We start from the raw sequence: 22648 nt of genomic DNA, 5'->3' as shown, positions 1-22648 counted from the left end.
GCCGAGGTGGGTGGATCATGAGGGCAGGAGATCAAGACCATCCTGGCTAACACAGTGAAACCCTGTCTCTGCTAAAAACACAAAAAATTAGCTTGTGTGATGGTGGGCGCCTGTAGTCCCAGCTACTCGGGAGGCTGAGGCAGGAGAATTGCGTGAACCCTGGGAGACGGAGCTTGCAGTGGGCTGAAATCGCTGGAGTGCAGCCTGGGTGACAGAGTGAGACTCCATCTCAAAAAAAAAAAAAAAAAAAGCAAAAAAGTGAGATGGTAAAAACATTTATAGTCAAAATAAATGCAAGTAGCCTAAACTTATGAGCTAAACACAGATTTTTCAGATTGCTCTTAAAGAGAACTTTCTGCTGGTTAAAAAGTCATACTTAAAATTAAAAGGACATGAAAAGATTTTAATTAAAAATGAAAAAGGATTCACCGGATAAATACTAAAGAAAGTTAAGTCATATTAGTATAAGATAAATAGATTTTAAGACAAAAGCATTTTCAGGGATACAGAAAGTCACTTTCTAGTGACAAAGAATTCAGATAACTAAGATTTTAAACTTATAGGCATCTAATAAATTAGCCTTAAAATTTATAAAGCAAAAATATAACTACAAGGAGAAATTGGCAAATTCTCACTTATAGTGGGAGAATTGCATACTGCTCTCAATTAATGATAGAACAAGCAAATAAAACTAGTAAACATACAGTAGACCATTAACATGCTTGATTCTATAACCTTATAGCTCAATAATTTAGAAAATACACTTTACAATCAGGGAATATGTTTGTTTCAAGCATGCATGGAACTTTTGAATTATTTTTATTTTTATTTTTCCTCGAGATGGAGTCTTTCTCTGTTGCCCAGGCTGGAGTGCAGTGGTGCAGTCTCAGCTCTGGTTCACGCCGTTCTCCTGCCTCTGCCTTCCTGGTAGCTGGGACTACGGGCGCCCGCCACCACGCCCAGATAATTTTGTTTTTGTATTTTTAGTAGAGACGGGGTTTCACCGTGTTAGCCAGGATGGTCTCGATCTCCTGACCTTGTGATCTGCCCGCCTCGGCCTCCCAAAGTGCTGGGATTACAGGTGTGAGCCACTGCACCTGGCCAACTTTTTGATTTTTAATGTGTATTACACCATTAAACAAATTGCAACAATATCAGAGAGTTGGTGTCATTCTTTCTTTAATTTACTTTATATCAAACTTAACCTGGTAAAAATTCTATCAGCCTACAGTAAATGTTCTTAATGGTGAAATGTCAGACATATTTCCATTAAAATCAGGAAAAAGACAAGGATGTTCATTACTGCTGCTTCTGTTCAACATTGTATTAGAGATTCTAGCCAAAAAAGATAGTCTAAAGATGTAAGGATTGGAAAGAAATAAACTTAGGAGTTCATATGATACAATTCTCTACATAGAAAATCCCAAAGAATTTATAGAAAATTTACTAGAAGTAATAAAGATTTTAACAAGGTAGCTGATTATAAGATGTACATACAAAAATTGTGATACCTCAACAAAGCTGTTAAAAATTAACACATATCTACATGCCAACAATGTAGAGTTCTAAAGGCTTTTAAAATATATCATGTGCAATGGTAACAACAACAACTATATGTTACATAAGAATAAACAGCAAATGTGGAAGATCTGTATGCAGAAAAGCCATAAAAATTTTTTGGAAGACAGTTCCAAATGACATAATTAGATGGAATATAATATACTGTTTCCTTGGATGGGAAGACTCAGTATTGTAAAGATGTCAGTTATTGCCAGACTGATGTGTAGGTTCAGTGTAATTCCAATAAAATCCTAACAGAATTTGCTGTGGAACTTTACTAATGGATTCTAAATTTTTTATGGAAGGGCAGCAGACCAAGAATAACCACAACAGATCTGAAAACAAGGTGGAAAGGATTTGTTCTACAATATCAAGATTTAATTTTACCTTGTAGTAATTAAAACAGTGTGGTATTGGTGTAGAGTTAAACAAATAAACCAGTAGAATAAAATATAGAGCTCTAAAATAGAAACTTCCATATAAAATGACTTTAAAAGTAACAGAAATGCCATAGAAGATCCCTGGGGAAAAGAAGGTCTATTCAGTTAATGGTGCTAAGGCAATTAGCACATGGAAAAAGTTGAAATTGGATTCCTACCTCACACCATCGAGTAAAATCGTTTCTAGATGGATGAGTTTAAACTTAAATATGAAAGTAAAAAATTTGAAACCTTTAGAAATAGAAATAAAATGTAGGAGAATATCTTCATTATCTCAAAGTAGGGAAACATCTCTTACATAAGAAACAAAAAGTGCTAAGAAATAAAAGATAAATTCACGTATCTATTCACCAAAAGATACCTTAAAGAAAAAAGATAAACTACAAATTGAGAAAAGATAATTTACAACATACATTCAAGAAATACCAGAAACTGCAGATTAATGAAAAAGATAACCCAGTGGACAGAAGGTGGGGGTCAGGGAGTATGGCCAGGCATTTTACTGAAGTAGAAGTGAGATTTTTTTTTTTATACCTACTATAATGGCAGAAATTAAATCTGACAATGGCAAGAAATATGAAAACAGACCAGATGTATTAGGCTGTGTACCAGTAGATGTCTTATAAACTGCTAGTGAGAGTGTAAATTGTTATAAATACTCCAGAAAATAATTTGCATTATCATTTGATAGTGAACATTTTTATGGCTTATGGATCTATGGAACAATTACGGAAATTCTTACTCTTTTCTTAAGAGACATATCCAAGAAGATAACAATTAGTGCTTTTTTAAATCTAGATAGTAATGTATTGTATCAGTTGACCTGTACTCTACAAAAATAGTAAATATGATACTTGATATTAATAAAAATAGTATTGATAAAATAAACTGATATGTACAAATTTTTAAAGGCTATGGAATGTTCCAGGTTATATGAGATTAAGAGATTTGACAACTAAATGTAACACGATTTTAATGGGATTGTAGATTAAAATATAAGAGCTATAGAAAGGATATTCTTGGGAAATTGGAAAAAATTGAATACGGACTATATATTAAATGAGATAATATTTTTTCAATGTCAAATTCCTTATGTAAGAGAATGTTCTTAGAGGTATATACTTAAAGAGAATATGCTTAAGTATTTAAGGGTGAAATGTTATGACTTCTATAATGAACTTTCACATAGTTCAGCAAAGGAGAAAACCTATAGAATATATATGTGTAGAGAGGAAGAAAGGTGAAGCTGGTATAGGAAATGTTAACAATTGGTAAAAGGTTTTGGGCATTCATTTAATTCTGTCAGCTTTGCTGTAAGATTGAAAATTTTTAAAATTAAAAGTTGATTTTTAATTTTGAGAAAACTGACAAAATTAATTCAGAGAAAACTGACAAAATTAATATATATCATTTAAAGATGGCATATTTATGTGACAAAAACTATAGAAAGTTTTTAAAAACAAAGTATAAACACACAATTCAGGAGAGTGGTTTACTTTGGGTGAAGCATGGAGTTAAGATAGGGAAAGGACCACATAGGTGGTTCAGTGTGTTGGCAATGCTCTGATTTGTATCATGGATTCATGAGTGTTTATTTAGTCCTACTGTGCTTTGTGATTTTCATATATGTGACTTTTTTGTATATATCAAACGTTATATTAGAAAAGGAAAAAGAAGAAAGAGATCGAGTTGCATTAACTACTCTATGCAAAGTAAGACAAAGAAAGTTCATGACATTATTTTTGTGAGGACACATTTTTAAAAGGTTGAAGATGCGGTAGAAGGAGGAAAACACCTGTGTGATTTTGTTTGACCCAGTATATCCCAGATCTGTTTGACCAAAGAAACTTACCTTAAAGTTTCATTGAACTAATAGTCTCAAGACTCCTTTTGGAAAGTAATGTTTTAGAAGCACCAACAAGAACCTAAAAAGTTAACTTGTTGATAGAACAAATTTTGTTTCATGGAGATTTCAGTATAAATACTATTTGTCTGTTTGAATTAATGAAAACATTTCAATTTTGATTTTAGCAATAGAATTAGCTTCTTACTGACCACCCTTACCCCTTCCCCACCTAGGATTTCTAATTCTGAAAGGAATGCCATTCTTTGTGTAGAACATTTGGTTATAAGAAGTTGTAGTGTTCACGTTTCAATTTTTTCTACAAATGGACTATTTATATGCTGTTTTCAGAGTGAAACCTACAGTAACCTAGAGTCATGTTCATCCATTCCTGTCAGTCAGGGCCTATACTAGTACACTGGTGAGAATGGACTAGGTGTTGCTACACCAACAAACTGCTCTAATGTCTTAACAAAACAGAAGTTCTTGCTTAGCATTGCATGTCCTAGGTGGCTGGCGAGAGGCTTTGCTCCGCATAGTCATTTAGCCGTTCCTACTGTTGGAATTTTTACTGTCTTCTAAAGTACCTTGGAACATTTGGCTTCCTTAGTCTGTGCATCAGTTAAGTTAGAGACCAGAGAACTGCCTTGGGAAATTCAGCCTGGAAGTGGCATATGTCACATATATCCACATTGCATTAGCCAAAACTAGCCTTGTGGCTCTGCCTAACCGGAAGGGACTTGGGAAATGAAGGGAAGCAGTCCATTTCTGAGACAAATAGTAATACAAGTGCTGGGCACAGTGGCATATGCCTTGTAATCCCAGCACTTTGGGAGGCTGAGGTGGGTGGATCACTTGAGCCCAGGAGTTCGAGACCAGCTGGACAACATGGCAAAACCCCGTCACTACAAAAAATATTTTTTAAAAATTAGCCAAGCATGGTGGCGTGCACCCGTGGTCCTAGCTACTTGGGAGGCTGAGGTGAGAGGATTGCTTGAGCCCTGGAGGCGGAGGTTGCAATGAGCCGAGATCGCACCTCTATACTACAGCCCAGGCAACAGAGTGAGACTCTGTCTCAAAATAGCAATCAAAAAACAAATCAAACAAAAAATAGTAATACTGGGACTAAATTGGAATCCTGGCAATCCTGGCAAAAAGGTAATTTATATAGACATGTTTATGTATTTGCTTGTTTGCTGTTGAAATTTTATCTTTGAACTATATCTTAGATGTTGGAAATCACATGTAGACAATTTAACTAATGTCACTTATTTTGTTATGTTCTATCTCGGTTTTTTCCCCTTTGGGTAGAGTTTTTAGATAATTGAGATTTGGTGCTTAAAAATAAATCAAAAATATGCATAATAATAAATCAACAAAGCAGCTAAATGGGGCATTATTTATATAAATTTAATCTATACATTAATGTCTCTCTGTCTCCTTTTATGGCAGCATGAAAATATTCCTTTTGAAGACAAGACTGCATCAGTTAAAGTGGTAAGTTCATGTAATAGTAAGCTAGATGTTATAATGTTGAAACTATATTCTTTGGTTAATTGAACATCCTAAGTATTTCAGTGTATTCTTGAGAGTAGATAAGAATATTAGGATAGTGGAGTAAAAGTTTGTGTGAGTTGTTTTATGTAATGGTCTCAAAATTTTATTAGGAAAGAGTAATCTTGCACATGAATTCAAAACCAGTATGCGTTCTGGATTAATGTCTATAAAAGAATATGTGAATTTTCTGAATTCCCAATCATTAAGAATTCAGTGAGGATCAAGACAAAAATGGCCTTGACCTAATGAAGATTGCAGGTTTTTATAGTTCTCTACATGCAAATACAAGTGGGACAAGCATGGCAGAAAAGAAAAAGAGGGGCAATGGGAATGTACAGAGCAAGGAATTGAAAGTTGTTTTCCTCCCTGCAGAAGTGATATTTTAACTGAGCCTTCAAAAATAAGTAAGAGTTAGGCAGGCTCAGTGGAAGAGTTTGTGAGCATTATGGACAGAAGGAATAGTATGTGCAAAGTCCTAGAGAAAAAGGAGAACATAGAGCATTCCAGGAGCTGGCTGAGTACCAAAAGGGAGAGCAAGGGTACAAGTAGCAGGAGACGCAGAAGAGACAGGTGGAGATCCTGAACCTTCTTAGCAATTTATAGTGTTTTAGATTTTATTCTCAAGGCAGTAGAAGGTCTCTGAATACTTAAGCAGGGGTGTGGCAAAATCAGATTTAAGTTTTTAAAAGATTGCTCTGGCTAAAATGTGGACAGAGGTTAGAGGAAGACAGAAGTGGATTCAAGGAGAACTATTGTAAGACTTGGCAAATTAAGATAGGAATTGAAGATGTATTGGACAAGGTAGTGTTTTACTTTTAAGTACTCTATAAGAGAATGTTAATGTTTATTCTGAATGGTGGAATTAAGAGTTTCTTCAACTTTGTCTTTACTTCTAACATTTCTCTTTTAGGATTTTCTGTGGCATCCTGAAGTTAATGGTTCTATGAAACAGTGTATCAAAGTGTGGACTGAGGTCTGTATTTAAAAATCCTAGGGCTTTTTTTTTTTTTAAGCAACCAAATTTTAAAAGCCCGCAAGCATATATTTCTTCCCTTTACTCACTTGTCCCACTCTCCTATATTTTATACTTGCCTTCTTGATAGCAACTAAGCTGTGCTGCCCTGATTCTAGCACTTTATTGAGAAGAGAACGTGTTGATCCAATATCTCTGCCCCATTATCACCATTCTAACCATAAAGAAGATTATGTTTATACCAGACTTTCCATATTTAAAGTCTTCTGTTACTGCTGTAGTTCAGCTGATTCAAACCCAGGTAATCTTCCCAGCACAGCGTATATTCTCTTGTGCATTTTTCTGTTTTCTCCTTCAAACTCATGCCCAGATACTTCAGGAAACTTTTGTTTATTTGTTTTTATAGCCTTTTTTTTTCTTTTTATTATTATATTTGTGACCCAGCAGGCAAGACTAATATGTTTTAGCTCATCATGTTTAGAGATAAATTAGATGTAAAGGTAAGCATGCTATTAACCTCAGAAAACTCCTAAGTTCTCACAAGTCCATTTTACAATCTGTGTAGTAGTTTCCGTACAGTCTTTTGTCAGTCCTTTAATTAAACCTGTATTCTTTCCCAGAGACATTTGTATTTCAGATGGATAAAACAATATTTAATTTTATTGACCTTGTTTTGTTTAATTTCCCTGCAACAGGTTTTTGGTTTGGGATTTTTTTCTTCACAATAAATATTTAGTATTACAACCACATCATACAATAAATAGGCTTTTGTAGGATCTTGTGGGAACCTAGCTACCATTTCTAACCTTGTTTCTTTGAGCAAATGTTTTCCAAAAAACAAACGTGTAGACGGCTTCTGGAATTCAAATTTCTGGTAAATTGAGGTCTACAGTGCGTTTTGGTTTTGTCGATATGTTTTTAAATGTCCCTAAGTGTAGAATAATGTTCTGTGTATATTTGAAATGATTTAAGCATATGGTTCATATTTATGCTGGACTGAAAATATATTTATTAAAGTAGTAGAAATTCATAATTAAACATTAATACACTACAATTTGTAAATCCTACAAGATCACAGAAAACCTTTATAGGTTATTTACTAACCTGGAGATATATTACATATCCAAAATTTCAATTCTCATACATTTGTTAAAGCTAGTTTTTGGAGCCTTAGATTCTGTTGTAAAACTCATTATGGTTGTTGAGAAAAAGGAAATATTTTATTCAGGTAGATGACCACATGGTCACCTGAGATTGATTAGTTGATGGTTTTCATTCACTGAGGAGTATGTGTGGATGTATGTATTTGCTTTTTACTATTTCCGTAGTAAACTGCTAGATCCTGAGGATTTGGAGACCCACATTTTTGTTGTTAATGTACTATTGCTAGCTTTGTGCTGAGTAATAGTAATGTGGCTGGGAATTAGCTCCAGTCTCAGCCTTCAAGGAATTTGTAATCTAGTAGATGGTGACTTACTGATGAATAACGACAAAAGAAGGCAAAAGCTAACACAGAATTGAGCTCAAAGGATTATGGAAGCACCATGAATAGAGACACTTAGGATAGGAGGTGATGAGAGTATTGGTAATTATCTAAGAACATTTTATAGAGGAGATAATATTTGAGAACTATGAGTTAGGAAGAAGATACACTTATTAACTAGAATAGCCTTTTAGAAGCCTATAGGCGTAAAAGCAAAGTTGAATTGAGAGGACTCTAAGTAGATTGTTATTCCACAGATATTTCTATATTCTAGGCACTAAGCTAGACACTGTTGATACATTGGTTAAAATTATAGAGATCCTCCCCTCAAAGAGCTAGATGAATAACACATAGACTTAAGCAATGTGACAAGTGCTAAAATAGGAAATGTAAAGGGCACAACAAACAGGATTACAGAGGATAGACCATAAGTGTAATTTTTTTTAAGTTTTCAAAATTAGTTTTCAGATAAAGTGGTCATGAAGGTGAGTGTGGGGAATGAGAAGTGGGGTTATTTCCTGCAAGGGAAACAGCATGTGCAATGATGCTGAAGATGGAGTATAGCCTATTCAGGGACTTTCCAGCAGTTTTAGTGGAGCTGACATACAAAATGCTGCTTTATGTGTGTTGGTTTTGGTTGTTCTTTTCATATGCTTCATTTTACAGGGAGTTGACAAGAGATGAGGAAGCAGGTACTACATTATGAATGATATCCTAAGCCTTATTGGGGGAGTGGATTTATTTTATCTGTTTTTTAACTACTTCTAAATACTTCAGGGTGTATTTTCTGATAATAAGTACATTGAATTGAATTGAAGTGGAGAACCATTGAAAGTTTTAAACAGGAGAATGATGTGATATAGTGGAAGAGTGGAAGGAAATTAGGCTGACTTGTAAAGAAACTGGCAGTTGAGATGTAATTCTATAAGTGAATGGAAGTCATTAAGTCTGAGCTATTGGATGGATTTTGGGAGTCTTGGTATGGATTGAGGTGATATTTGAAGTTATTTGAATGGAAGAAATTGAATAGGCAGAGAATTTAGAGATTCAAGAGGAGAGGGCTTTTGAGGAATGGAATTATCAAGGAGATTCTGAGAAGTGGCAGTAAAAGGAGTAGGAAGGAAACCAAAGGAGGAAGGACTGTAAAATCACATACAGGGGAGGTAAGGATTTTAAAAGATGGATAGTCACCAGTGTCACTTTCAAAACTTGCTAAGGTAGAATGAAGCTACAGCGTTTGGCAATCCAGGGTTCGTTAATGGGCTCATGGGACAGTTTTAATGGAGAGTGAAGCCCAAATTCAAAGCATAAGTTGAGGCATAAATGAGAGATAAAGAAATTGGCATAGTGAGGCAAGTTATCTTTCAAGTAATCTGTTGGTTACAAGTGTGAGACAGGGTTGAAGGAAAACTTTTTGAGGATAAGGATGATTTAACACTTTTAAGTTGAGGGAAGGAAAGAGAGTGGAGGAGGAGGGCAAGATTGATACTATGAGAGTTGGAGGACATAATTCATGAATCATAGCTCCAGAAGTGAAAAGGGAGGGAATGTAGACAGAGGAAGGCATTAGCCATTGAGAAGAATAGAGACATACTTTCTTTACTCTCTTATCAGGAAGATAGCTGCGGGAGTATAGAGAAGTTGTAAGAATGAAGGAAGGAAGGCAAGAGCACACTTGTTGGATGAATTTTATTTTCTCTACGAAGTTTGAGAATTAAACTTTATGCTGAGAAGGAGGGCATGGAATGTAAGGTTTGGGATAACCAGTGTAAGTTTTGGGAATGAGAAAGGCACCTAGAGATGAGGAAAAAATATTAAAAATTTTGTATTCACTAAAAATTCTTTAACAGTATAAAATGAAGCATGCTAAACTGGAAATGGTCATATATCTAACAGAAAATTGATTTATTTTGTTATTTTTCTCTATTTCTGTAGTATTTTACATGAAGCATGTATTACCTTTATAGTGAAAAAGTAACTGTCATTTTTTACATCAGTCAATTTTTTGTTACTAAATTTCATGCTTGTTTTTAATTGTTTCTTGTGTGTATGATTGCAATATCAGGTCTTTGATGATTCAGAAGTCAGAAGACTTAAGTTCTGACTTACCTGGCAGGCCTCAGCAATATCCTATTAGCCATTCTGAGTCTGTATCTTTGTTTTATAAGAGATATATAATATCATCTTGCCTGCCCCACAGGGTGGAAGGCAGGAATCTATATTACAATGAGATAAGAGAATGTACTTAGTAAGTTAGTAAGTACTATAAAGTACTATATACTTGTTATGCTATATATAACATATAGTTACCTACAAATATAATTGTACTGTAATATACTATTGCTATATATTATAAATAGCATACAGTAGTCCCCATTTATCCATGGTTAATATGTTCCAAGACCCCAGCATGTGCTGAAACTATAGATGGTACCAAACCCTATGTGTACAATGGTTTTTCCTATACATACAAATGCATGATGAAGTTTAATGTATAAATTAGGCATAGTAAGAGGTTAACAACAATAACTAATAATAAAATAGAACAATTATAACAGGATCTCAGCATTACTATTTTTGAGCTTTGGGGTCATTATTGAGTAAAATAGGGGTTTAACACAAAGATTGTGATGCTGTGACAGTTGGTCTGACAACTGAGATGGCTACTAAGTGACTAATGGGCAGGTAGCATACAGTGTGATACCCTGGACAAAGGGAGGATTCACATCCCAGGAGGGACAGTGCAGGATAGCATGAGACTTTATCATGTTACTCAGAGTGGCACATAATTTAAAACTTAGGAATTATTTATTTCTGGAAGTTTCTATTTAATGTTTTTGGACTTCAGTTGACCACGGGTAACTGAAACAGTGTACACTGAAACCATGTGTAAGGGAGGGAACTACTCTAATTTGCGTTTGGCGAAGGTTTTTAGGGATCTCTACTTGTGTTTTTCTGCATGTGGTCTTTAATAATTATCGGTTTATTTTGTTAAATACGCATTGGATTTCACTTTCCCAGAAGACTGTTTTGGCACTGACCTTGTATTTTATTTAACACTTATGCTGTGTACCCTTTAGGCTTCCATGATTACCTTTTAATTGGCTGACATAATACACTAGTGCTTTACTCTAAGCATTTTACTCAGAGTTCAGAATAATATTAGGTCGTGTTAGATTTCAGTGGTGCTTTTTTTTTTTAAGAATATCAAAGAGTTAACCATCCAAATTTCTGTCATCCTGTATGTATATGTAGCCTTACAAGATTTTAGGCATTGGATATCTGTCTTGTTATAACAATAATAAGCGATAATAATAACAAGGAATTCTAAAAACTTAGAATGAATTTAGAAGGAAGAACTTACATTTTAAGGAAAAAAAATTAAATGATGTTATTTGTATTAATTCCCTGAACTGGATATAATACTGTGATAAAGATTTTTCTTCCTTTAGGATTCCATTGCAAAACCACATGTGATTGTAGCAGGAGCTGCCACAGTAAGTTATTATCTGTATTCTTAATGATTTTGTTTCACTTTTAAGACCATGCTAAGAAAAAGTTAATTTGTATTCAGAATTCTTGATTGTACCTAAATTTTTAATTCTTTCTTCTATTATGATTAGATTGTTGAATTTTAATAAGGTTGGAATGAACTTAGGACACTTACTGTTAAATATCAGTATTTTTTATATCTAAAATTGTATTCTTCTTGAATGTTATGCATTGAAAGTATAGTTTTATAACAGCTTTTTCTAATTGCCTTCATGTATTTCATGAAATAATTTGACCAAATTTTATTCTTATATTAAATAAAATGAGAAATATCTAAAATAATAACACTTGTTACAATAGGTAAATTATATACTTTAATTGTTTATGATAAATGCTACATTAATGGATAATATATACTTCTTTTTAGTGGTCCATCAAGATTCACAATGGTAGCAGTGAAGCGCTTTCTCAATATAAAATGAACATTACCTCCATAGCACCACTTTTAGAAAAATTGGCAAAGACTAGTGATGTTTATTGGGTCTTACAAGGTAAGGAATGAGTAATGAAAAAACGTCATTTTGTGTATATTTTGAAGCATGGGTTTTTATCATCTTCTGTTTCAAGAAGCAGAATTACTGCTTTATGTGAATTAATTTTGAAACAAGATTTGCAAGATTAGAGTACACTTGAGTTATTTGCTCTTCTTTTTCAAATGTAAGGAACAAATTAATAAACATAGGTGAAAAATAAGAAATATCCTCCAAGGAACCTCAGCAGAATGGCTATAGAATGTATAACAAAAAGATAAGTCCTAAAGGCAGATGAGATGTGGTCTCTCTGACTTTTTTTCTTACAAAACATATTTATTGTGATTGGGAAATATATAGAAAAAATATGATCTATTTCATAATTTTTTTTTTTTTTTTTTTTTGAGACAGGGTCTCGCTCTCTTTCCCAGGTTGGAGTGCAGTGGCACGATCTTGGCTCACTGCAACCTCCACCTCCCAGGCTCAAGCGATCCTCCCGCCTCAGCCTCCCGAGTAGCTGGGACTACAGGTGTGCACCACCACACCCAGCTAATTTTTTGTATGTTTGGTAGAGACGGAGTTTTGCCGTGTTTCATAACATTAAAGTCATTAGAAGTAAATATACTTCACCCTGCTTCATAATATTAAAGTCATTAGAAGTAAATATACTTTTTTAGCAAGCAAAGCGTTTCTGAAAAAATAAAAATAAATAAAATACACTTTTGAATTGACAGAATATGTTTAAATTTACACAATCTAGTTTATGCTTTGTAATGAAATTTTTAGTAGACATTAGGATAACTCATTTTAGGAATTTATTGAATGTTATTTAATGCCTAGCACAATATGAAATGTCATGGATATTTTAGCAATTCATGCTTTTTGTCAGGAATTCTTATTATTTCCAAGTTGAATGTCAAAATGAAAGGAATAAGAAAAATGGTAGTGATGATCTGTTCCATAATTCCTATTTTATTCACAGACTCATTGTTAACCTTTCTCATATTAAAATGAGGAAAAATTAAATTTATTTATAGTAAGTGATAAGACAATAGGCAGACCTTGAGCCTCAATTACCTCCTAATGGTATGAACAAAGTTTACAGAATTAAGCAGTGACAAGAGAAAAAAAAGATGGGCAGCTATTTTTGTTTAAGCAATCTTCTATAACTAATTTTAGATTTCTTGTTACCCATTATATCCCAGCATCCAAAAATGTTAAACTCTTAAGGCACACTAGAGCGTAAAAATATTTCCCCAAATCTGTGTACATAGAGATGGGACAACAGTTCTTTAAATTTGAGAGGGATATTGCTTGACTCAAAACTTGAATATAAAATGGGAAATCTGTTGCAAACTTTGGGAAGCTTTATGTAAAAATGAATTATTAGGTACCTGATATCATCTATACTTTTAAAAACAACATATGAAATGTGGAACAGCAAACGTGCATGATCACAATTTTTACCAATAGGGATTTTTAAAATGTGTTTTTAAAAATGTATCTCACATGCAGATCCTGTTTATGAAGATCTATTAAGTGAGAATAGGAAGATGATCACTAATGAGAAGATAGATGCTTACAATGAAGCTGCCGTCAGTATTTTGAATAGTAGCACCAGAAATTCTAAATCAAATGTTAAGATGTTCAGTGTTTCCAAATTAATTGCTCAAGAAACCATCATGGAATCTTTGGATGGCTTACATCTTCCTGAATCAAGCAGAGAAACTGTAAGAAATTTTTACATATATCAGTAGATGGAGACTATAATATCAATTGCTTTAAGCCATAAGTCATTTTAACATGGTTATAAATAATTTATTTTATTGCAGTCCTAGTAACTTGTAGTTATTCCGTATAGATACATCTAGAAATACTTTTGCTTTCTGTCATCTAGCTGAATATATATGTAAGAGTTTTGGTACATTCTAAGAGAGAAAGAAGTTAGGGAAGAAGGGAAATTAAACTTCATTTATTGAGTGCTAATCACTGTTAATATACATTGTCTCCTCAGAAGCATATATGTTCTCAGCACACTCACGTTTAAAAACTACTGCTTCTATGTTCTCCTTACCTTAAACCTTAAGGTTATAAGATTAAGCTTCAATGAAGAATACACTTTTTAATGCTTAAAACAATTTTTATTATTTCCCTATAGCTCTTCTGGCCAGGCGTGGTGGCTCATGCCTGTAATCCCAGCACTTTGGGAGGCTGAGGCAGGTGGATCACTTGAGGTCAGGAGTTCGAGACTAGCCTGACTAACATGGGGAAACCCCATCTCTACTAAAAATACAAAAATTAGCTGGGCGTGGTGGCACGTGCTTGTAATCCCAGCTACTCGGGAGGCTGAGGCAGGAGAATTGCTTGAACCGAGGAGGCAGAGGTTGCAGTGAGTCAGGATCCCACTACTGCACTCCAGCCTGGGTGACAGAGAGAGACTCTGTCTCAAGAAAAGAAAAATAGAATTCTTACAACTCTTCTATCCTAAGCATTATTCAAGATACAGAGTACATACTGAACAAATCCAAGTTGACCTATGGAAGGGGATTTAGGTTAAGTATGAAAGAGAACTACATAACTATAAATTTTAACAAACAGTGGAACAAATTATTTAGTTTTTTTCTCATTAAGCAGTGGTTCTTAACCTTTGTGAGAGTTGCATAAGCCCTTTGAGTATCTGATATAAGACAATGGTTTTGTTCTTCTCCTACAGAATAATGTGTATGTTTGCATATACATATGGTTCTCCATATACATAAAAGGGCTTGATGAACCCCCTAAAAGCTGGTAAAGAACCTTGCAGTGGAATTTGCAGGCTAGTGTCTGTAAGAGTGCCAGGCATAAAACCACCTGCAGTCTTAAGGCTAAAAGGATGAGATTTCCTCGAATCTTGATTATTTTGAATGTTTAGGCTTAAATAACATAATCATCTAGAGTTCCACAGATGCCTAAACTACAAAGTTTTTATAAAACTAGAGTTTGACTGAACCTTCAACTAGACAGACTCTTGACAACTTTCCCAGAATAATTTTATTATAATTAAACCATGTTGAAGGTTCTAAGTTTTATTTAACATTAGATATCTTAAAACTGTAGAATCCTAAATGGCCTATAAACTATAATCCAAATGAAAGACCTATTACAAATACTGCTAGCTAAAAATTAATAATTTTTTAGTGGCAGTTATTTTATGCTTTTTTTTTTCCACATTTAAACAGTAGACTTTATCTTAAGTGTCCTGATATCTTTTGTTTTGAAAGTCTTCTAATTAAAATTCTTTGGTCCTTGATGTCTGTCAGCATTTTTTTTAACTAAAGGTCACAACCCATTAACAACCATGAAATTGGTGTTGGGAAAAAAAAAAGAATAGAACAATCTCGGAGTGCATTCCAAGTAGTAAGGATAGGTATTGTTTCCTGTAAATGTCCTGTGTCACATTATAAAATGAATTTTGTATTTTGGTTCATAGCCCCAGAAGTTTGAAACACCCTGAACTAGCTGTTACAGATGGAAGGAATACCATTATTTGCGTGATTTGGGAAATGGTAGCAAAAGATACAAAAGCATTCTGGTTTCAGTGCTAAAAACTCAGTAGTATTCACTGGAGAAAATTTAATGTGAAATACATCACTGACAAGATAATAACCAAATAACTTGATTTGTTCACAGAGTGCAATGATTCTTATGAACGTGTACTGCAATAAGATTTTGAAGCCTGTGGATGGGTCCTGTTGTCAACCTCGGCCTCCTCTTACTCTCATACAGAAGCTAGCTGCTTGTTTTTTCACTTTATCTATTATCGGATATTTAATTTTTTACATAATTCATCGTAATGCTCATCGGAAGAATAAGCCATGTACTGATTTGGAAAGTGGAGAGGAAAAGAAAAATATTATCAATACCCCTGTGTCTTCATTAGAAATACTTTTACAGTCTTTCTGCAAACTTGGCCTGATTATGGCATATTTCTACATGTGTGACCGTGCAAATCTGTTCATGAAGGAAAACAAATTTTATACACATTCATCTTTCTTTATTCCAATTATCTACATTTTGGTTTTGGGAGTATTTTACAATGAAAATACTAAAGAGGTAAGAGTCATTTTCTTTTTAACTCATGTTACCCTTTTTATCATTATAAACTCTGTTAAAGAACTAATATCATTTATCGTGACAGAATATACAAACAGGTATATAGATGAAGATGAAGGAATATTGTAGTTACACTTAGTGGACTCTTAACTGTTGCTTTTTCGGAACAGTTTGGAGAAAGGTTAGAGTCACGTGAAAATGTTGAAAAGTTGAGAAATATGACCTGTGAAAAAGATTTCATGACTTAGTGTTATTTTGCCTGCTTGTTGATGGAGAAAGTTGAAGTACTTCTGATTTTATAATGGTCTTCAAGCATGAGATACTATTATCTTTTATAAAGTAAAATAATATGATTATATTAACAAATACCTATGCACACAAACATTTTATATTTATATATTTATCAGTCAGACATATATATGTACCAATTAGAACTTAATGATGTGGCCACCACTACTCACAGTATTCTGATTTTCCTATTTTAGAATTGCTGTCATTGCTCAAAATATTTGTGTAACTTCTTTACAAGGCATGATTTATTTGAATTACTGAATTCTATTGTAAAACATACCTCTCCTGTGAGGATTATTAATTAGTTATTCATCTTCAGTGAGAATATATTGGGGAAAGTAAACTGTAATTATAGAGCTTTTTTTCCTGTCAGTGAAGTGTAGGGGAAGTGTAAGATCCTTTTAACTCTGAAATTCTAAAGAAAATTATAGAATGCCATTTTTAGATTTATAAATACATTTGTCATGTTTAATTTTAGTACATTTAATTTTAATACATTGTCATTTAATACAAAACCAAGGGGATCAACTTAAATATTCAAAATCTCTTTAGTTTATATTTTTCAGATTCATATTATATTTAAAATAGTTTTACACTATCTTTTAGCAAGAAATAAAATGATAGCTTTTAACCGTTTCTCACCACCATCAAGGTTCTTTTGACAGAAGCATTAGCTTTATGTCCTGTAAAAAGACTTTTAACATACTTATTATATACTGTTAAATAATTTCTTCATGATCAATTTTAAAACAGATTTTTGTTCCTTTACACAGACCAAAGTATTAAATAGAGAACAAACAGATGAATGGAAAGGCTGGATGCAACTTGTGATTTTGATTTATCACATTTCTGGAGCAAGTACAGTAAGTATTGGAATTTAAGTTCAGAAAGTACAGGAAATGATGTCATTTTAATGTTTCTTTAAGGGCACTAGCTTTTCTGTGTTTTATATTCTCTACCAGTTATAGACCCTTCTTATTTCCCACTTAATCTTTCTGCGTTTCCATTCTCCTAACTCTTTGAGAAAATGTAATTTTAAAAGCAAAATTTTTTTTTAAAAAAAGATAAGGCAATAATTGATTTGTATTTACTTGGCCTTAATTTTTAACGTAATAGAAATAGCTGATATCTAAGGGTATTATTTTATGCCATCTTATTGAACAGCTAATTTGAAGTTATCAGGAAACTTTGAAGAGGCCAGGTGCAGTGGCTCATGCCTGTAATTCGAGCACCTTGGGAGGCCGAGGCGGGTGGATCACTTGAGGTCAGGAGTTCAAGACCAGCCTAGCCAACATGGTGAGACCCTGTCTCTACTAAAAATACAAAAATTAGCCGGGCATGGTGGTGCATGCCTGTAATCCCAGCTGCTCGGGAAGCTGAGGCAGGAGAAACACTTGAACCCAGGGAATGGAGGTTGCAGTGAGCTGATATTTCACCACTGTACTCCAGCCTGAGTTGCAGGGCGAGACTCCGTCTCAATAAAAACAAGAAAAAAATAAACTTTGAAGATGATGATTATAAAGGATGTAGAATAGGCAAATTACTACCAGAAGAAATCAAATTTGATTATTATAGTTTATGTTCTATACTTCACTGTCTTTTAGGAAGTGTGACTAGCTGTTTTTACATTTTTAAAGTTTAAAAAACTTACAACTCTCTTGCCTCAGTGTTCAAAGAATCCAAATACAGGTGAACTACCATTGTAGACTATGTAGAGTGTGCCATACTTCCTAAGTGCTAAGTACTATTGTCTCCTCTGTGCTGTGGAGGACCCTTCCTTTGGTCACCTAATTAGTGCCTTTTGTACCTGGAAAAAATATTTTTTTCCTTCTCCATAGGTGTCTTAAAAGACAGGATTGTTACAATCTCTGGCCACCTTGGATGTGGCAGGGCTAGAAAAAAATGTGTGCTCTGAATTTTAACACCCCAGCCACATTACAGTTAAAACAAACTTTTGTGGCTGAGCCTAACAGCCACTTTTCACACAAACTTTTATAGTGAAGATGCAAACTTTCCATAAAATATGTTTGAAAATTTTAAGAAATTCATAATTTGGGAACTACTGAACTGTTTTTTATTGTTCTATTTGCTTACAGAAAGCATACATCTATAAACAGTACGTGCATCAATGATAAGTTGAAGTTAGAGAGGAGTGTTGCCCAGAAAGGAGTATTTTGAAGATTTAAGCAGCATTAAGAAGATAAATAACGTGGTTACTAGTGTTTTTCAGATATCTCTAACAATTGAAGGATGTCTTTCTTCATTGTCTCTTTATTATTTTCAAAAATTATGATTTTATGAATTATTTATTTGAAGTGTAGAAGTCAGAGAAATGAAGTATAAATTTTACTAAAATTATTTGACTATGATATGTATATTTGTTGCAATAGGGAAATTCCTGTGATGCTGCAGCTGAAGGGAAGCTAGTGAATTTGAGTCATTATGAAAGAGCCAAGATAGTGACAATGATCCAAGGCAAGGAGAGATGGAGATAGTAAGACATAGTTTATAAGCCCAGCTAAGAATTTGTAGTATAAATCCAGAGATTCTCTAAGAAGTAAGTAGAGATGAAAATTGAATCCTAAGAATATCTCTGATGTGTGAATAAAGACTGGGTAATGGGAATTTGTTTTAAGAAAATACCACTTAGAGACATAATTAATTGCTGACATATTAAAGGGTGATACTACTGTTTAAAAAAAATCAGGTAGAGAGAATTAATGGCAGATTAAGTTCCTCAATTCAGTGATTCAAGAAAGGATTTATATCATAAAAGGATGAAGGCAATTTGGTATTCTATTAAAATCATTTACCAACCTAACATTCTAATATATCTTATACTGCATCCTAATATATTCTAATTTACAATTTTAAAAAATCTCTGTTCTGGAAGGACATACTTTTCACTAACAGATCATTTATAATGATTAACTAACATATCCCTGTTCTTTTGTATAGGATGTTGTGGTTAAAAAATTTGCTTTATCTACATAGGCAAAACATTATTAGTATACGTTATAGCATATTTGGGGACTTGATTCTTGGATATTTGAGGGATTACTCATGTTAAAAACTTTCTAACATGATTATTTTAATTAATATTTTTTATTTTGAATAAAATCTGTCAAACTTCAGTTGTGTCAAGTTTTTATGCTAAAAGATAAGAACTGTTCAAAAATTCTGGAGAATTGTGAAAATAATCCTTATAGTCTGACAGATTCTCATTGTTAGTATAAATATTATTTTAAAGTGTATATATGAAATATAGATTAAATGTGAATTTAATATGAAGAGAATAGTGAGTTTGGTATATATCGTAGATGATTTTGTGTTCCATTGTTTCTTTTTTTTTTTTTTTTTTTTTGCCTTTGGAGAGTTTGTAACTTCCATGGAAAGACCTGAATGAAAGGTCATGAGAATATATGGGGGACTAAAGAAAGAGCAGAACCGGAAGTCAAACTAGCTATTAACTGTAATGTAAACTTGAAATTTCATACATATTTTTAATAATAAATTTTTGTTGTAAGTGACATAACAAAATAATAGAGAATTTTGAATATGGATCATACAGTAAATACTGTTGTCTTCGTATTAAATTCATTGGTTATGGTAATGATAATGTGGTCATATAAGAAACCATCCTTTTTTCCTGAGATATACGTGGTGAAATAGTTTAGGAGCACTGTCACATGGTCTGCAACATACTTTTAAAAGGTCCAGCATACAACATATAAGTGTCCATTGTACTAGTACAACTTTTCTGTTTATTTAAAATATCTTAAAATATTGGAATAAATATTACATGAAATTTGCAATAAGGCCAAAATCGTCAAAAACTTGGAAAATTGTTGTTACAGTATTTAGTTTTGTTTAAATGAACTATACTTACTGTTTAAATGTGATAACCAACCCAACTTTGTAGTCCCAGCCCCAGTCTTTAAGGGAGTTGAAAGCATGTTTTATGGAGAGTGCTTAAAGTAATTAGGAATGACTAACCTAGGTTCGACATCTGTTTTCAAATATTTATAGAGCCATCAGATGTAAAAGTGAGTTAGCTCTGACAGACTCTAGAGCTAGACTTTCCGCTGTGCTAGCCCCATTCGCTGCATGTGGCTGTTGAGCACTTTGTAGCTATTCAGGATTCAAATGTGCTGTAAGTGTGAAATATATACCACATTAAATATGATTAATTATGATGAATCAGTAATAGATTTAAAAACTTTATATAAAGAATGATAATATCTCATATATTGAAATAATATTTTGAATATATTGGGTTAAATAAAATATATTTATTGAAATTAATTTTACCTGTTTCTTTTAACTTTTAAAATGCTCTGGTAGCCTCATTAGAAAATTGCGTATGGCTCACATTTTATTTCTGTTTGACAGTGCTGCTCTAGAGGATTGAACTTAGTAGCTTTTACGTATAGTTAGGTTTCAACTTTCCATGAAAAGGAACATTATAGCAGTTAGTGACCATCTAAAGGTGGAATGGATTGCGTAGGGAATTTGTTTTCTGCTATTAAAAGATGCTTAGACAATCCACGAAGGGGATATTTTAGAGTACATTCAAGAATGAGGTAAGGGCACAGATTTGGATTAGATAAATTCTGAGGTTATTTCAGTACATTTCTTGCCTCCATCCTTGTGATTCTAATGTGTTACACCCTTCTTGAAAATTTCTGATGTAATAAGTCATTTAAAAAAAACATGATGAAGGGCAGTAAATAAAAACTCTTTGATATGTAGATTGTAGGTCCTGTAGGAACTCAGGAAGGAGAAATGACATTCATCTGATAGCAAAAATTGGAGTTTTGAACCAGGCTCTGAAGAAGAGTAGGATTTGAATAAGCAAAACGCTTAGGGGAAGAACATTCCAGGGCAAGAATAAAAGAGACTTGACAAAAGAGTACAAGAAGGATCAGTTTAAGAGACAGGGAATCTCTAAGTTTGCTTAGAGTGGAGGCTGTGTAGAAACTTATGATCTAAGTTCATGTTTGTTTGTTTTTTTTCCCCAGAAGAAATGTCTGTCAAAAAAGAAACAGATGAATTCAAGGATGTTTGCAAAAGATGCATATATTTCAGGACTTGTAAAATCTATTTAATGTATCTGCCCAATTACTTTATTTTATCCTACAAAGTATCACTTGGGAAAGGCACATTAACCTGAAATGATCACAAGCAGTGTTAATGCTAGGTAACTGCAGAGATGATCAGATGAGTTCGTAAAATAGAAGCCAAAGAAATTTTACATAGATCTAGTAATTATCCCCAAAAGAATGGCCTTATAATTACAAGGATTGCATGTCACTGAACAAGCCTTTTAAATATCACTTTATTTTTGTTATTTTTTGTGACGGAGTCTTGTTCTGTCACCCAGGTTGGAGTACAGTGGCGTGAGCTTAACTCACTGTAAGCTCCACCTCCCGGATTCAAGTGGTTCTCTTGCCTCAGCCTCTGAGTAGCTGGGATTACAAGTGTGTGCCACTATGCCTGGCTCATTTTTGTATTTTTAATAGAGATGGGATTTCACCATGTTGTCCAGGCTGGTCTCAAACTCCTGACCTCTGGTGATCCACCTGCCTCAGCCTCCCAAAGTGCTGGGATTACAGGCTTGAGCCACTGCACCCAGCCTTAAAGATCACTTTAAAAAGCAGTGTATGGCCAGGAGCAGTGACTCACGCCTGTAATCTCAGCACTTTGGAAGGCCAAGGTGGGTGGATCACCCGAGGTCAGGAGTTCTGGCCAACATGGCGAAACCCCATCTCTACTAAAAATACAAAAAGTTAGCTGGATGTGGTGGTGGGCGCCTTTAGTCCCAGCTACTTGGGAGGCTAAGGCAGGAGAATTGCTTGAATCCAAGAGGTGGAGGTTGCGGTGAGCCGAGATCACACCATTGCAGTCCAGCCTGGATGACAGAGTGAGACTGTCTCCAAAAAAAAAAAGCACTGTACAAATTATGCTGTGGAAATTGTGCTTGTACACATAAAGGGCCAGCAGGTGGTAGATAGGTGGAATGACAGTGTTCTAAGGTTATGAGAATTAGTGCTAGTAAATGAGATAACATTTTTGGTGCCTTCTATCATATGTGGATTCAAACGTGTTGTATTTCATTCAACTTAGAAGTAAAGATGTGATGCTCTCAAATACCATAATAAATGACACTAAGGGACTTGGTAATGATGGAGATAGTGATGTAGGAGTGTAAACCAGAATTGTTTTGTGAAATAAGAGTGGGAGGGAAATAATATTCCTAAATTATGTTTACACTGGGTAAAAGTGCAAATCCATCTTGCATTCAGGATGTATGACAGTTAATAATTATAGCTATCATATATTGAATTTTAATTGGTTTCAAGTTAATGTATAAAGTGCTTCACATTT

The 22648-nt window shown here is 33.8% G+C and overlaps 1 protein-coding gene across 2 annotated transcripts in view; it reads left to right on the top strand.

Annotated features, from left to right (window-relative positions):
* CASD1 (CAS1 domain containing 1) overlaps positions 1-22648 on the top strand; it is a 51828-nt gene that overhangs the window by 12364 nt on the left and 16816 nt on the right. For both annotated transcript variants that reach the window (XM_007982134.3, XM_007982137.3), the window contains exons 4-10: positions 5296-5340; positions 6311-6373; positions 11309-11353; positions 11776-11899; positions 13394-13608; positions 15548-15970; positions 17035-17124. In XM_007982134.3, coding sequence (XP_007980325.2) covers positions 5296-5340; positions 6311-6373; positions 11309-11353; positions 11776-11899; positions 13394-13608; positions 15548-15970; positions 17035-17124 — 1005 coding nt within the window. The remainder of the gene's footprint in view (positions 1-5295; positions 5341-6310; positions 6374-11308; positions 11354-11775; positions 11900-13393; positions 13609-15547; positions 15971-17034; positions 17125-22648) is intronic.

This window comes from Chlorocebus sabaeus, chromosome 21 (genome assembly GCF_047675955.1).
Source record: "Chlorocebus sabaeus isolate Y175 chromosome 21, mChlSab1.0.hap1, whole genome shotgun sequence".
Taxonomy (NCBI): Eukaryota; Metazoa; Chordata; class Mammalia; order Primates; family Cercopithecidae; genus Chlorocebus; species Chlorocebus sabaeus.
This window is presented reverse-complemented; position numbering and strand designations above follow the sequence as displayed.